Source organism: Acanthaster planci, linkage group LG04 (assembly GCF_054643075.1).
Source record: "Acanthaster planci isolate LZ-2023a linkage group LG04, COTS_SCS, whole genome shotgun sequence".
Lineage (NCBI taxonomy): Eukaryota > Metazoa > Echinodermata > Asteroidea > Valvatida > Acanthasteridae > Acanthaster > Acanthaster planci.
In genome coordinates, this window is record NC_141780.1 from 11314365 (window position 1) to 11328461 (window position 14097).

At 42.4% G+C, this 14097-nt stretch overlaps 3 protein-coding genes across 16 annotated transcripts in view; all 3 read right to left on the reverse strand.

Moving 5' to 3' along the window:
- The window catches only part of LOC110983937 (dynein axonemal heavy chain 3-like), a 187943-nt gene that overhangs the window by 114300 nt on the left and 59546 nt on the right, over positions 1-14097 (reverse strand). For all 14 annotated transcript variants that reach the window (XM_087136025.1, XM_087136035.1, XM_087136030.1 and 11 more), the window contains exons 14-18: positions 9430-9560; positions 5439-5634; positions 4953-5147; positions 3575-3766; positions 2617-2745 (exon numbers count right to left, since the gene is read on the reverse strand). In XM_087136025.1, coding sequence (XP_086992151.1) covers positions 2617-2745; positions 3575-3766; positions 4953-5147; positions 5439-5634; positions 9430-9560 — 843 coding nt within the window. The remainder of the gene's footprint in view (positions 1-2616; positions 2746-3574; positions 3767-4952; positions 5148-5438; positions 5635-9429; positions 9561-14097) is intronic.
- On the reverse strand, positions 5648-7980 carry LOC147799385 (uncharacterized; the record flags this gene model as incomplete). Its single annotated transcript, XM_087135418.1, has 1 exon — positions 5648-7980. A coding segment is annotated over one exon (663 nt), but the record flags the coding sequence as incomplete, so codon positions are not given.
- Positions 7979-8876, reverse strand: LOC147799386 (uncharacterized). Its single transcript, XM_087136039.1, has one exon. It carries the CDS (start codon positions 8644-8646, stop codon positions 8020-8022), a length of 627 nt encoding a protein of 208 aa, XP_086992165.1. The 5' UTR covers positions 8647-8876; the 3' UTR covers positions 7979-8019.

Here is a 14097-nt window from a genome sequence, read left to right on the forward strand (position 1 = left end):
CATAAAGCTTGCATATTGCGTTCCGTCTGCGGATCCACCGGGTAACGGCTCTTTTGTTTGGCAGGAATTATCGTGCTCTCCGTGATTCCATGAAATGTTTGCGTCCTTGAACTTGAAGGCTTAGTCAATTTGGGGTTGATACCTAAAATGTTTTGGGTGTTAGAACACTTGCAGTAATGAATAACCACAGAGAAAACAATGCCATGACTAGCTCCTTTTCTATGGTAGTGTTAACAATGAGAAGTATTGACAGTGACAATGGAAATAAGATATACACTTATTTAAACTTGTCTGACTAAATTACCCACCCCACCTCATCCCCAAAACTCTTTCGGTTGCACCACACCAAGTGGACTCCACCTGACCCCATCCAACCCCACCAAATCCACACTCCACCAAATACCCATCCAACCCCACCAAAGTCCAACTCTACCTCATCCCTATGCAACCCACCAAAGCCCATCACTCAGGCACCACAAAGGAAAAAGGCACTTGGTTGGGCAGCGTTCTATGAACATTTCCCTGAGGAGGTGATGGATCCCTGAGTGATCAGAAATAGAATTTTCATCAGGGGAGCCACAGTGGATAGCCGCCAGTGCAGATCAGTAATTCCTGATCACAGAGGTTAGGAAACCCGAAGGGAAGAGGTGCATAAAGAAGTCTGTCACCAGGGAAAGAGACCCCTTAGTCGGATCCATAGCATACCCTCTCCACCAAGAGGTGAAATGTCAAATTCGGCTGTTGTAGATTTTCCTTTAACGGGTGGCTTGAGGACGAGACTCGGTTGATTGGTGAAAGGATTCTTCCGAGCGCTGACTTCACTTTCCAGGAGACTAGAAATCTGGCTCCCAAAACGGTCCTTGGAAAACAGGGCAAAATCTTAAGTTCAGAGTTAACTGACTCATGGGGAATATTCAGGGCTTGAATCACAGATTCCCTACGAGACATCAAAGCTTGGAGAGAAACACGGGCAAACTACTCAAGGCCCATGATCAGAGAGTCTTCAAGACAATGGAAAACCACAGAGACAAACTCAGGGGAAATATCTGATTCCTCCTTACAAGCATGAGACAGAAATTCAGTTGGGTAATTCCTGTCAAACAAAATGAGCCACCTGCGGACTCAACTATGCTCCAGAAGGCCATTAGAGGACCGTAGAGGGGCCAACGGTGCTCGAAGCTCAAAGAGGACCCATGGGCATGAAGTGGAGGGGCATGGATTTTTTCTAAAACCTGGAATGGGCCGGCAAGCTCCAACTGCTGCGAGTCATGAAGAAAACTCTATGAGCGAACTCGCGTGCTCAACAGTACCATACTGGAGCAAAGAAGGGTATCGTACAGTCATACCCTGGAACAACAGAAAGGAAGAGAAAAGTAATCCCATGCACTGTCCTATTCTCAGAGTTCACAAGGACCGAACCCATTGCATCACTGTCCCTACAGACTCAGGCGATCCCTGGCTCATGATGCAAGCATAACAACTAGAAGGGGTTGAAGTACAAAAGATCTCCCGATCTGGGACCTAATGCACAGAAAACGGAGAAACTATACACCACAAGGAAGACCAAATGAACAGTGGGAGAGAATATATACAGGTCTGATATTTAAATTGGCAAGAATAATGTGTAAGAAAAAAACAAACACTATGATCGTCGACAAATTTATCACAGAAACCAGAAGATATATACAAAAATTGAAACCAGAATACATAAAAGAATAAGGAGACAATGTTCTTCTCTCAAATTTTCTCTGGTAGATACACACAAATACAAAAAAAAAAAACACCAACAGGTGAGGGGAAGCCAAGAGAAAGACCCATCTGGGGAAAGTCTTGGCAAGGGTCAAAGGACAGTCTACCAACCTGCACAAGACTAAAACAAAAACATAAAAAAAGGATTTCAAAAGCAATAAAGGGAACAGTCTTGCCATTCAGAATGAGAATGACCTTAGGGTAGAAAGATTAAAGGCATGATCAAGAAATGACACTGAAGCAAAGCTTAGCAAAGGAAAACTCTCAAAAAATATTGAAGCTGGACAAAACATTCCGTTAGTAATGGCGCTAAGAAAAAGAGAAAGATCATGGCGGCTGCTTCCGTGGCAGTTGAGCAAGTGAGGGCGCACTGTCGAGAGATCAAGAATTTAGCAAATGGAGTAATGGACTGGGAAATAATGCATATGTATTGGTAATTTGTGTAGGTTGTAGGCAGTAGACTTTATTATTCTTTACCATGGAAAAATACTCTTTTGAGAGGGAAAGAGCACCTTTTGTGCTTGTTCATCTGCTGACGGACCAGGAGGGTACCTTGTTCGCTCACTCAGAATGCCAAATAGTTCATGGACTTTGCACAAGATAAATTACAAGATCTTTCATTTTGACAGTTGAAAAGGCCACTCTGTTTTTTTTTCAATATTTCTCAAGCAATTCACTCAAACATTAAACAAGTCAGTGGAATGCAACTGCAGTAAATTTCATTCCCTTAAATCAGCCAATCTTGTAAAATTATGACAAAAAACAGCCAATGGTGTCACCTCCCTTTTGTGGATGCATAGGAAAAGCTTTCAAAATATTGGTTTAGTACTTGACTTAAACCACGCCTAACTGAAACTTGCAGCTTACCTTTTCAAGTGCATATTCCTTGCTTGCCTGTGAGGAGATCTCAGATAGATCATCCAGATACTTTTCAAGGCCCATCTGCAACATCTCCAATAAAGGTGTTTCCTTCGTAGGGGTCATGTTAAAGCCAACCTGGGTATATCATCAGTGAACATGACACCATGATTACAGTCATTTGAAATATGTTTTTCCTATTGCTCATACCATTTTGCCTCCTCTGGAAGTACATTTCTTATGCATTAACCATATGCTGCCAGGAGTCCGGTTTCAGGCACATAGGCTTTATACACAGAACTGGGGAGCCCGAAACCGGACAAAAGAGCTGGGCCATGTGACAAAAGATTGTACTCGGAACAAAAGACAGAGTTGCTTGGAATTGCCAACATTTTTTTCTGTTGTCAATAGTGGAGGAAATCTGTCATTGTTTTGAAGACTATACCACTGTTTGTTGCATTCAGCGCAAGCGGATTACCACTGGGGACAGCACTCCAGTGTTGAGTGATACAATATTACTGCACGCTAATCTGGCCCCTATTGAAAAGATGTCAGCAGCGCACCAGGCCAGTTTCGGGAACAAAAGAAAATTGTGTAACACCGCACAACCTGGGCTCTTTTTACAAGGCGGCAGGCCTGACTAAAATACCCAGGCATCAATAGATGTTGCGCGTCAAATTAGAGTAGTCTCAACAGAGTCATCTGCATGGTTGTAAACGTCTAGTAAATGAAGTTATGAATTTTTCAGTATTGCAAACATAACCCAAAAAAATGAAAAATCAGCACGCCCAGCAGAATCACCACAGATAAATGGCTCAGCAAGAAATGGTTAAACATATAACAATTGCATCCTCTTTAATACAACAATTACTGTGATGGTTTTCACTTAGAATTTGCCAAGCAATCTATATACCATTCACGTGCTAAAATCAGTAAGAGCCAAAGTAGGTCAAGATTTGATTCTAACCTTTTTACTCATCATGTCCCAGTGTCTTTGTTTGATGCCAGGGTTACAAAGTGCTCCAATGAGTGGCATGTTCAGTTTGAATTTCTCCAGCTTAGCTTTGATAGTGACCGATGCCCTCATTGGCCCCATCATGTCAGTGCTACCTGTGAAGATCTTAGTAAGCTTGTAACTTGTCTTCCACAGAGATTGCACCTGGCAAAGTAGATCAAACTTACACTTAATAATTCAACCAAAAAAAATTATTTGGAGATATTAATAAAATCATCAACTGAAAGCTTACATCATACATGTACATTATTAACAGTGATCTTTAATGTACAACAAAACAGAGTTTCACTGATCAGTTCCACACAATATACAGAACAGACGCAGAGAGTCAGAAAAATTGGATAAGCTTCCTATTTGCCAACTGTGTGTGTCAAGCTGCCAGAGTGGGAACACTCAAACACACATACTGGCATGACTTCAAACTAAAACTGGCATTCTGCATTTTGTCCATTTTGTCTTTTGGCCTAAAAACAATTACATCCCTGCTGTCAACAAAACAAAAGGCCGTGAAAAAAAATTGAACTGTACAACCACCTAAAAAAATGCATTTCACACAATGGTTTTCGGTTTCGGATGCCAATTTTTTTGTGGAATGATAATTAGGCACCTTTTTTCTGCAACTCTCTGCATCTCTCACCTTGTATGCTGTTGATATTCATTATGACCATATGGATAATACGCATATTGAACATTGCATTACATTAGGGACTCAGTCTCGAGGGTCTCAACTACATACTAGCTAAACTACAGTTAATCAAGTTGAACTGAGATGGATTAACAGCTGAATAAATAGAACCAGATCAAGGTAATTCAAAACTTCCAACAATATCTATAATAAGACCAGTTATTGTACATGAGCTCATGGCAGGGATAGGTAGAGGCAGTGGCGGCACCAGACCTCGGTGGCTGTGGGTGGGACAAGACAGAATCAGATAGGTGCATATGATCCTTAATTTTTCCTGGTTTATGATGTGGAGTCGTAAAATGACAAGGTCGATCACCCTGTCATAATATTTGCACATTTTTGTGGGTGCAAACATGGGTGCAAGCGGCTTTTCAGTGGATACATTTGCACCCACATGACACCACTGGGTTGAGGTGGTAGTCACACGTACATCATTGCACACAAGCAAGTCAGTCCACATGTCAATCCATTAAAAGCAGTGGGAAAGGCCAAAAATCACTTCTTTTAGGAATCAAAATTAGATTGATAAAAACTAATAATACGGCGGAACATTATAGAGCAAGGTGATGCATGTCAAAGTAATTGAATTCAACTGAATCTGGTTGAAGCTCATTCAAATTGGAGAAAATTTAAATGAAGATGTACCTCTTCCTCAACCAGTTCAGCATCCACTTCCAGCAAGGGTCCATTCATCCAGTTATCATATTGCTGATGAAACTGAACAGCAGTCTGCCAAAGCTTATAAAAAGGTTCCTTCATCTCCCGGATGTGATCCAGTAGGGCATATGGGCTGATTTGACCGATGTCTAGAAGCTTCTCTTCAAGATTTATACTCACTTTCTGTCAGTTAAAAAAAAATCTCACAATCTCACAAAATTATGATTTACTTATGTTTCTCACAACTGAAAAAGTTTAGAGCTTAGAAAGAACAGAAAACCTTAAAAAATTCCAAACCTGTAATATAAACACGAAAACTTAGTTACACTGGTGTACTTGTACCGGGCCTTTCTTTCCAAGTTTGAAATCAAACTCGAAGGAGAAAAGTGTTACAGTAAAATACCCAAGATAACAAATCTTTATTTAGGTTTTTAATAGGGGTTTGGTTTGTTTTATTCTTTCCTAATAACTGACCTCTTCATAAAATTCATCCAGGATTCTCTGAATTTCATTAAGCTTCAGCAGGTAGTCTTGAGCCTCTGACATCCTATCCTTGGTCTTGAATCCTTTGACAATCTCTAGCACATCCTGTAGCTTGGCCTGGAACTTACGCTGTTTGTCCAACAACTTAGACACAGCAATGTCATGTTCTTTCTGAAGTTTTGTCTCACTGCAATTGCAAGACAAGATTATCAGCACTTAATGATTCATTGAAAAGCTGTCGAAACATGGCAAAATACAACAGCTGACCAAATTTTGTGTCAATTTAAACATTTATTTTAATATGCACTGTATACTCTGCAAGGCCCAATTTCACAGAGCTGCTTAAGCGTAAGCAAATTTTTCTGCTTACTTTAGCACAGCAATTGTACTAAACATAAACGTATTTCACCAGCGTTTGCTAAGTTAAGCACAGAAAAAAGTTACGCACGCATCTTTTTTAATTTAATATCATCTGCTTAAGCAAAATCTAGCTTTGTGAAAAGTAAAAAAATGGTGGACAAAAGTAAAGTTGTTTTACTTCATACTTTGGCATGAATGCAAATTTGGTAAGTTTTGATATTTTCTTTTAATTGTAGTGTATCTGTAGGAAATTCAAAAACTGTAGCACAATGTAAAGACAAATACAGGAACTTGCTTCAAGCCAGTAAATTTATCGTATTCCTGGAGTTGAAAACAATGTTATATGCGAGAGTGCATTCACAAATTGTGAGTTAAATAAAAAAGGTAAAGGACCTTAGATTTTTGCATTTTAATTGTTTTCATCAGCATTTAAACTTGAATGCAGCTTTAGCATTTAAAGCCATACTAGTAATGTCAAGCTTTTCAACTCGGTCAATAGTAAATGAAATTCTACATATCTGTTAATGGTTAGTGGCCACGCACTGGCCCATTCAGAATTTCAAATGTGAATTCACTGAAACACAGAGTTAAGACTTGAATAAATTGTGCAGACCTTTTCATATTTGCAAAGTAAATTCTTTAATAATTATCTGAATCCGCCACTAACAACCTCTCAACATTTATTTCTGTTTTCCAGTTACGAAAAGGAAATGGCAAATTCAAGCAAGAGGAGATGGTTCATGTCCACCCCCAATGAGTCAGACACAGCAACTAATTGATGCCTCTCCATCCAAAGTAAGGGTTGAGGGGACTGGATACCCAATTGACACATTCTGTGCTAAGTGATATGTATCTAGACACAAAATAACAATATAACAGTTGATCAATAAAAACTCTTTCAATCTATAAAATCCACAGATAAATGTCCTCTTGTGCTTTTTCTGTTTTCAGTTGCAAAAACGGACATGGCAAATTCTGCAAATTCATATAAAAGCTGTGTTTGTTAGAAAAACTACTGTCAACTGGTACATAAATCTCATACTTCTGATATATTTCTCAATCCTAATTCAGGTTAATTTAGACATGTTCATTGCTCATGTTCATAGAACTGAAGGCAGAGCTATCATTGTTGAAACAGATGTCTTCAATGGCATGTTATACAGTTGTATCTTCAGGCAAACTTGAATTCTCAGTTCGGATTGCTTGATCCACGATAATAAACAGTTTCACATATGACTGTGTTTCACTGTCCATGTCAAACTCTGCGTAATGCACTGTTCTTCAGCATCAACGCACTGTGCTATTTTTACGCTTAAAGCCAAACGCACAAACGCAAAGTTTACTGTAAATTCAAAGGTGGAACATTTGCATGCATATGCCCCTATAACTTCTTCGCTGTGCATTAAGTTTGCTTGAAATTTAATTTGTTATCACATTCAAGCTCTGTGGTATACGGCACACAGATATACTACATATTTTATTCAGTGTTCCACTTGCACTTATGTGATAACTAATAGTATGTACATTCATCTTGAGATGACATGACGATATCATCATTTGTTTGTAAATTAATCTTCCCATTTCTGCTCTTCTTCCAATTTCTCCTCTTCTTCCACTTTCTCCTCTCTTTCTCCTCCTCTTCCTGTTTCTCCTCTTCTTCCTCTTTCTCCTCTTCTTCCTCTTTCTCCTCCTCTTCCCGTTTCTCCCCTTCTACCTCTTTCTCTTCCTCTTCCCGTTTCTCCTCTTCTTCCCCTTTCTCCTCTTCTTCCACTTTCTCCTCTTCTTCCACTTTCTCCTCTTCTTCCACTTTCTCCTCTTCTTCCTCTTTTTCCTCTTCTTCCTCTTTCTCCTCTTCCACTTCTTTCTCCTCCTCTGCCACTTTCTCCTCTTCTTCCTCTTTCTCCTCCTCTTCCCGTTTCTCCTCTTCTTCTTCTTTCTCCTCCTCTTCCTGTTTTTCCTCTTCCTCCTCTTTCTCCTCTTCCCGTTTCTCCTCTTTCTCCTCCTCTTCCCGTTTCTCCTCTTCTTCTACTTTCTCTTTCTCTTCTTGATTCTCCTCTTCTTCCTCTTTCTCCTCCTCTTCCCGTTTCTCCTCTTCTTCTTCTTTCTCCTCCTCTTCCCGTTTCTCCTCTTCTTCCTCTTTCTCCTCTTCCCGTTTCTCCTCTTTCTCCTCCTCTTACCGTTTCTCCTCTTCTTCTACTTTCTCTTTCTCTTCTCAATTCTCCTCTTCTTCCTCTTTCTCCTCTTCTTCCACTTTCTCCTCTCTTTCTCCTCCTCTTCCCGTTTCTCCCCTTCTACCTCTTTCTCTTCCTCTTCCCGTTTCTCCTCTTCTTCCTCTTTCTCCTCTTCTTCCACTTTCTCCTCTTCTTCCTCTTTCTCCTCCTCTGCCACTTTCTCCTCTTCTTCCTCTTTCTCCTCCTCTTCCCGTTTCTCCCCTTCTACCTCTTTCTCTTCCTCTTCCCGTTTCTCCTCTTCTTCCTCTTTCTCCTCTTCTTCCTCTTTCTCCTCCCTTCCTCTTTCTCCTCTTCTTCCTCTTTCTCCTCCCTTCCTCTTTCTCCTCCTCTTCCAGTTTCTCCCCTTCTACCTCTTTCTCTTCCTCTTCCCGTTTCTCCTCTTCTTCCTCTTTTTCCTCTTCTTCCTCTTTCTCCTCCCTTCCTCTTTCTCCTCCCTTCCTCTTTCTCCTCTTCTTCCTCTTTCTCCTCCCTTCCTCTTTCTCCTCCTCTTCCCGTTTCTCCTCTTCTTCTTCTTTCTCCTCCTCTTCCTGTTTTTCCTCTTCCTCCTCTTTCTCGTCCTCTTCCCGTTTCTCCTCTTCTTCCTCTTTCTCCTTTTCTTCCTTTCTCATCTTCTTCCTTTCTCCTCTTCTTCCTGTTTCTCCTCTTCTTCCACTTTCTCCTCTTCTTCCATTTTTTCCTTTTCTTCCTCTTTTGCAAATTCTCACGAGCACGACGTCTCCAAAGTAATGTGGCCATTTTGATTGGAAGTCTTGCTTAAATACAAATTTGTGGACCTTAACCCTAACCCTCCTCAATCCTTCACCTGTTGGAGGACTGAAGAGGGTTAGGTTTAAGGCTGATTTTTGCTCGTTTATAACATGCTTAACAGTTGCTATGAAATGACGAGATCGTTAAGCACGCCTTTTAAGCACAAAATCGGCCGTTAAGCAGCGCTGTGAAATTGAGCCCAGATCTAATTGATAAGCTGATAGATGTAAAATAGCTGTAATGACAGACATGTAATTATTCACAAGGTTAACATCATTTACAGCCATTTTTGTTGTTTTAAACCAATCTCTGTAGAAATATTTGGCAGAAAAGAACTTCATAAATTCCAGCTTTCAGTACTCAATTAACTCATTGAAGGGAGAACTTTTTAAAAACTACTATCATTCCAAAAACAGGGATTCACTACTTTTACAATGCCCAGACATTTCTCCAACTGGTTATTTATTTAACACTCAACCTCTGACACAATTACAAATTCTAAATAATAAAATGTTAAACTTAAACTACTCATCTGATTAAAACTTTGGAAAACTTTGGTTCTTCTGATATCATGGCACATTGTGCTAAGTGAAGTGCATGGATGTGAAGTGAAGTGAAGACAAGATACACCTTAGGGGTCTTACCTGTTTTTAATGATTGGTACAATCCTGGTGCTCCAGGTGAATGTGGTGTCATTGAGAATAAGGTCATCTTTGGAGAGGGTGGCATAATCCATTAGGAAGAGGAGGTTACTTGCTGCGATTTCCAGTCTGGCCTAAAAACAGTTACACAGAAAAGAAACTCGTGAACAATTTATTATACCTGAATTCAGGACAAAGTAAATTTTCTGCTAAGAATAAACGCTCTTTGCATGTTTTTCCAAACTGAATGCTGACTCTTCCCATTTAAATAACAAGAATGTGTGGTCGTATGTTCATGACTTTAAACTTAATGATTACTTTTGCTTTTTGAATGGTGATTTTAATCATCAATATAATTCATGCTAAATTGAATGAACCTATGATTAAGTTGGGTGTCAATCACTTTGCCCATTTGCCACTTTGCCCACACAGTACTTAGCAGGTTAATAGTGCATAATAATGAGGACTGCATTACTAATTTAATGTGTACATGTCCTGTGACATACACTTGATGGGCGGAGCGAAGCGCTCTGTGTATGTAGTAAGCTTTTTGGTTTGCATGTGATCGATACAGGTGTGTAAGTGGACAGAGCTTGCTCTTTGTTGTTCTGCTAGTGTCAGCGAAGCTGTAAAGATGTAAGTTCTTGGTGCTCTTGCTGTGGCGTGTGTGGTGCTATAGGGCGTGGTGTATGCTGCTGTATGCTAGGCGTGGGGGGACTGTCTTTGTGTAGTAGTACACAGGTTGTACAGTCCAGCCATTCACTTGTGGGTGCATTGTAGTAGATTTGGGCTGGGCCCACAGTGAGTGCATGCATGCGGGCTGTATCATTACAGTGACACTGGGCTATGGAATGCGATACTGTTTAGGCAGTGCAACATTGAGGTGTGCAGTGCGACTTGGGTTCAGCATTGGTAATTGGTCTAATGTTTGGCAACATTGAACATGCATTGCTTGAGTTCATGTGATGCGACATTGGTTTGTGCACTGCATATAGGAGTTGCAGAAGGCGACACTGCATAGCATTGCAGAATGGTGTGACGCAGTGCAATATTAGCTGTGTATTGCTAATAGCCTCTCAAGACCACGCAAAGCAATAAAGCTTTACCCAATACAAATTATCCCAAATCACTTAATCAATTATTTGTTGAATGTCTGAATAAATCCCACTGTTGTTTGAGGTTACCAGCAATCTAATTGTCAGGAGTCCTTTTAGTTGTGTATTGCCGAATTGGCAGAGAGCATCACAGTGATCATAATTGGCAGTGTATTTCCATCAAAACAGATCTGCTCCCTTAGCCTTTGGGTCACTCTGGGTGATCTCTGGACCAAGGAGGAAAACGAGTTTACGCTAGAGTCAAGACCCCAACTGGTTTCAGACTTGACCCATCAAACTTATGTTAGACCTGGGGTAACAACCTGCCACACTATTTTGGAGAGGTGGTCAGTCCGCATGGCTTGTTTTGAACCACATGAACAGTGAACTTTCTATGCATTGTTTATACATAGCACATTATTGATTCATGTGAATTAGATTGCACAGTCCGTGGAGCCAGCTGACTAGAAATTGATCTGAGGTCTCTCTATTGCCATGAAGAGACTCTTGACTACTCGGCATGAATGATCCATACCGTCAGACGAATTGTGCTGCGGGACAGGGCGTCCGCAATTGTGTTGTTGGGCCCCACGATGTGGATCGCTTGCACGTTGATTGAGTGACTCATTGACCAGTGGAGGATCTCCAAGTCACAAAGCACAGCTGGGGGAGGGTATACCATCTTGATGATTAATGTATGCTACCACCACAGAGTTGTCCAAATGGACCAGGACATTTTCCCCTTTGATGTGCACGAGAAAGTGACGCAGGGCATTGGAGGAAGGGAGGTCCCCCATCCGAGGCATAACACATCGGTCGATACAGCTACCACGGGTTCAGCTCAACGGAAGGAAGCCTGGCAAGCAAGTGGTCCTTTCTTAGCCACCAGAGTAGGTGTTGACGAACATCCTCTGAAACGTGCACCGGAAGGTCAATATCATCTTAGGCCAATAGCAAGAGAGTAGATGGATCTGGAGTTGTCTCATGTGGAGTCTGCACCATGGCAAGAGGTCCACCATACTGGCCACCGGGCCAAGGAGACAGAGCCAGGTAAGGGCAGGAGGAGACTGCAATGAGCGGAAAAGAGAAATGCAGTTTTGAAGATTGGTGATTTGGAAGGCAATCGGAGTGATCGAATATTGGTGACAGATAGGTCAGACACTGGGATGTTACCAGGTTCAACTTCTCCAGGTTGATGAGAAAGCCGAGACAGGAAGTGAGGTTGCAGGTGACGTGACTTGCGACTACGACCTCATTTCAAGTTCGACCCACAATCAGCCAGTCATCAAGATACCGGAAAATCATGAAGTCCAGCTGATGTAGGTAGACTGCTACTCTTGGCGATGCACATGAGGACTCTGGGTGACATGGGTCGAGGTTCAGTGTTGAGCCGACTGCTGAAGAGGAGAATGAAAGGATTGACACATTGAAAAAGTCTGGTCTGGTGTGGGCTTGGCTGGGAAGGAACTATGCTGCGGAGGTCATTGTGAAGTTGAAGGTGGTGTTTCACAGAGGGATATTTTCTTAGCCATATTGATCCGCTTAGCCTCAGTCTCCAGCATGTCGGCCCTACGCAGTTCCATGGGAACGGTCTGCTCCAGCAAGGGAATGCCTGGATGGTGGGATCCTATTTATTTGAGTGCAAAAAGGAAGGTACTTCAATAAGAAATAGAAATGAAATAAATCAAAGACCATGAAGAAAGACTCCATGTAGCCTAGATAAAGATGGTTTGACTTTATCGAGCAAGGAGTTATTGCCGGAAGACTAGCTACGTCAGAAGAAGTGTCTTTAGTGCCAGTCAATAATTCCATAAAATGCAAAACGATGTTGAAGCATTCTTGAAAAATTGACAATAAGCCTTGTACTATGTAACTACATGCATTGGGAGGAACGACAAATTGAGAGTCAAAAAAGGGAGTGTCCGAATATAGCAGATCGCTATCCCGTTATCCTAATTTATTCTCTGACTCAATGAGACCAAGCAATAATGAGAGAAATGGGCAGAGCCTTGTTGAGTACGCCTCTTAATTTCAATCATGCAGAGTGCAGTCAGAAGTGGTAACCATGGCACACTCGCAAGAAAAGCAAATGCTCACAGTAGGCCCACTTTTGTTGGACCTTGCAACAGTCATAGTATATAGACTTTGGACAAGCCTACATCAGAGGAACTTGAGTCCAGACAGTGTGGGGGGCATGGTGAGGCTGTGCGAAAGAATCTGTGGAGATCACACGTGATAGTGGGAATAGATGCGCAGATATAATACCAGGGAGCTCCTTGGAAAAGCCCAGGATTACTGGGTGAAAGTAGCTTGTAGAATCCACATCAGTGTAAAGTTCAGTGAATTCAGATGCTTGAGGCACGGATGTTGATTTGACTGGCGTAATCACCAAGGCAGGGACAGAGATGGAGGGGAGAGCCTGCCGAAGATCGATGTTGCCTGTTCATGCCTAGGTGCCCCCAATGACGAAGTTTCAGATGTCAGTGGGCTCAGGCGTGCAGTGGTCATGGGGGGGTGTTTGCAGGTGAGGCATGGACTCATCTACTGCTGGCCTTCGGGAAGAGGCAAGGGTGGTGAGAAGATCGCACACGGTAGGCTGGTCGTACGTAGTCTAGAGTCGTATTCACCGCGATGGCCCCAGAGAATGGAGGGAGGACACCAAGATAGCACACTTCTCTATTTTCCACCTAGGTGCCCCCTGCACAGAAGTCTCGGGTGCCAGCTGGTGGACTGATGCGTAGCATAGCGATAGGGGCTGTTGTTCGAGTCATGGTCTGCGATGAGGATGCGTGACCTTGGCTCGCATTCACCAGAGGCCCCTTCGAAAATACAGGGCAGCCTAGTGGAGTGTAGTGTCTACTGCACGCCTAGATGCCCCAGTAGGCCTGAATGGGTGGACGACGGAGCGTCATACGGCAAACAGAGGTCTCAAATGTTGCTGTCTGCATTGTGCTAGTGATGGAGGACAGCGATTCATATTTAGTGACTGTTTGGGTAAACTGAGTGCAATGGACCAGGGGTACACACGCTGAAGTGCCACGTAGATTCCTCTGGGCCATGGAGGTTGGAAGGTGTGGTGAACTTGATGGATGGACCAGCGCAGGGAAACGTCCAATGGGCCACTCACTCAAGAATCCTGCTTGGCATAGCAGGCCAGCACTAGACCAAGGAGACAGGGCCATACCAGATGCTGGTGGTGCCCGTGCTCAAGCAGTCTTCCTCAGTTAACCACGGAGATTCCCCATCAGCTCCATGGGGCCGAATGAACCAGGGGGGTCTTTCCAGATCCTGGGGGATCCCCTGGCTGACGGCGAGGCTTTTTTCCTTGTCTAGTAGTAGCCAGAGAAACAAGGGAGTATGATGGATACCGACAGCGACCCCCTGAATTCAGTTGGCGAAGGCCTCATATTTATCAGTAGAATTGTCACGAGCACAGCTGGGATGAACCTCATAGTACCGACAGCAAGCACCTACAGCATACACACACAAGAAAAACCGAAGAAAAGAACACAAAAATAACACTCTTACCAACAACTAGAAGGAAATCCAGATTTGGATTGTGGCAATTTGGAGGCCC

Excerpts from the sequence above, each read along its gene's own strand:
- LOC147799386 (XM_087136039.1), bottom strand. The coding sequence starts at position 8,646 with ATGAGAAAGGAAGAAAAGGAGAAAGAGGAAGAAGAGGAGAAACGGGAA.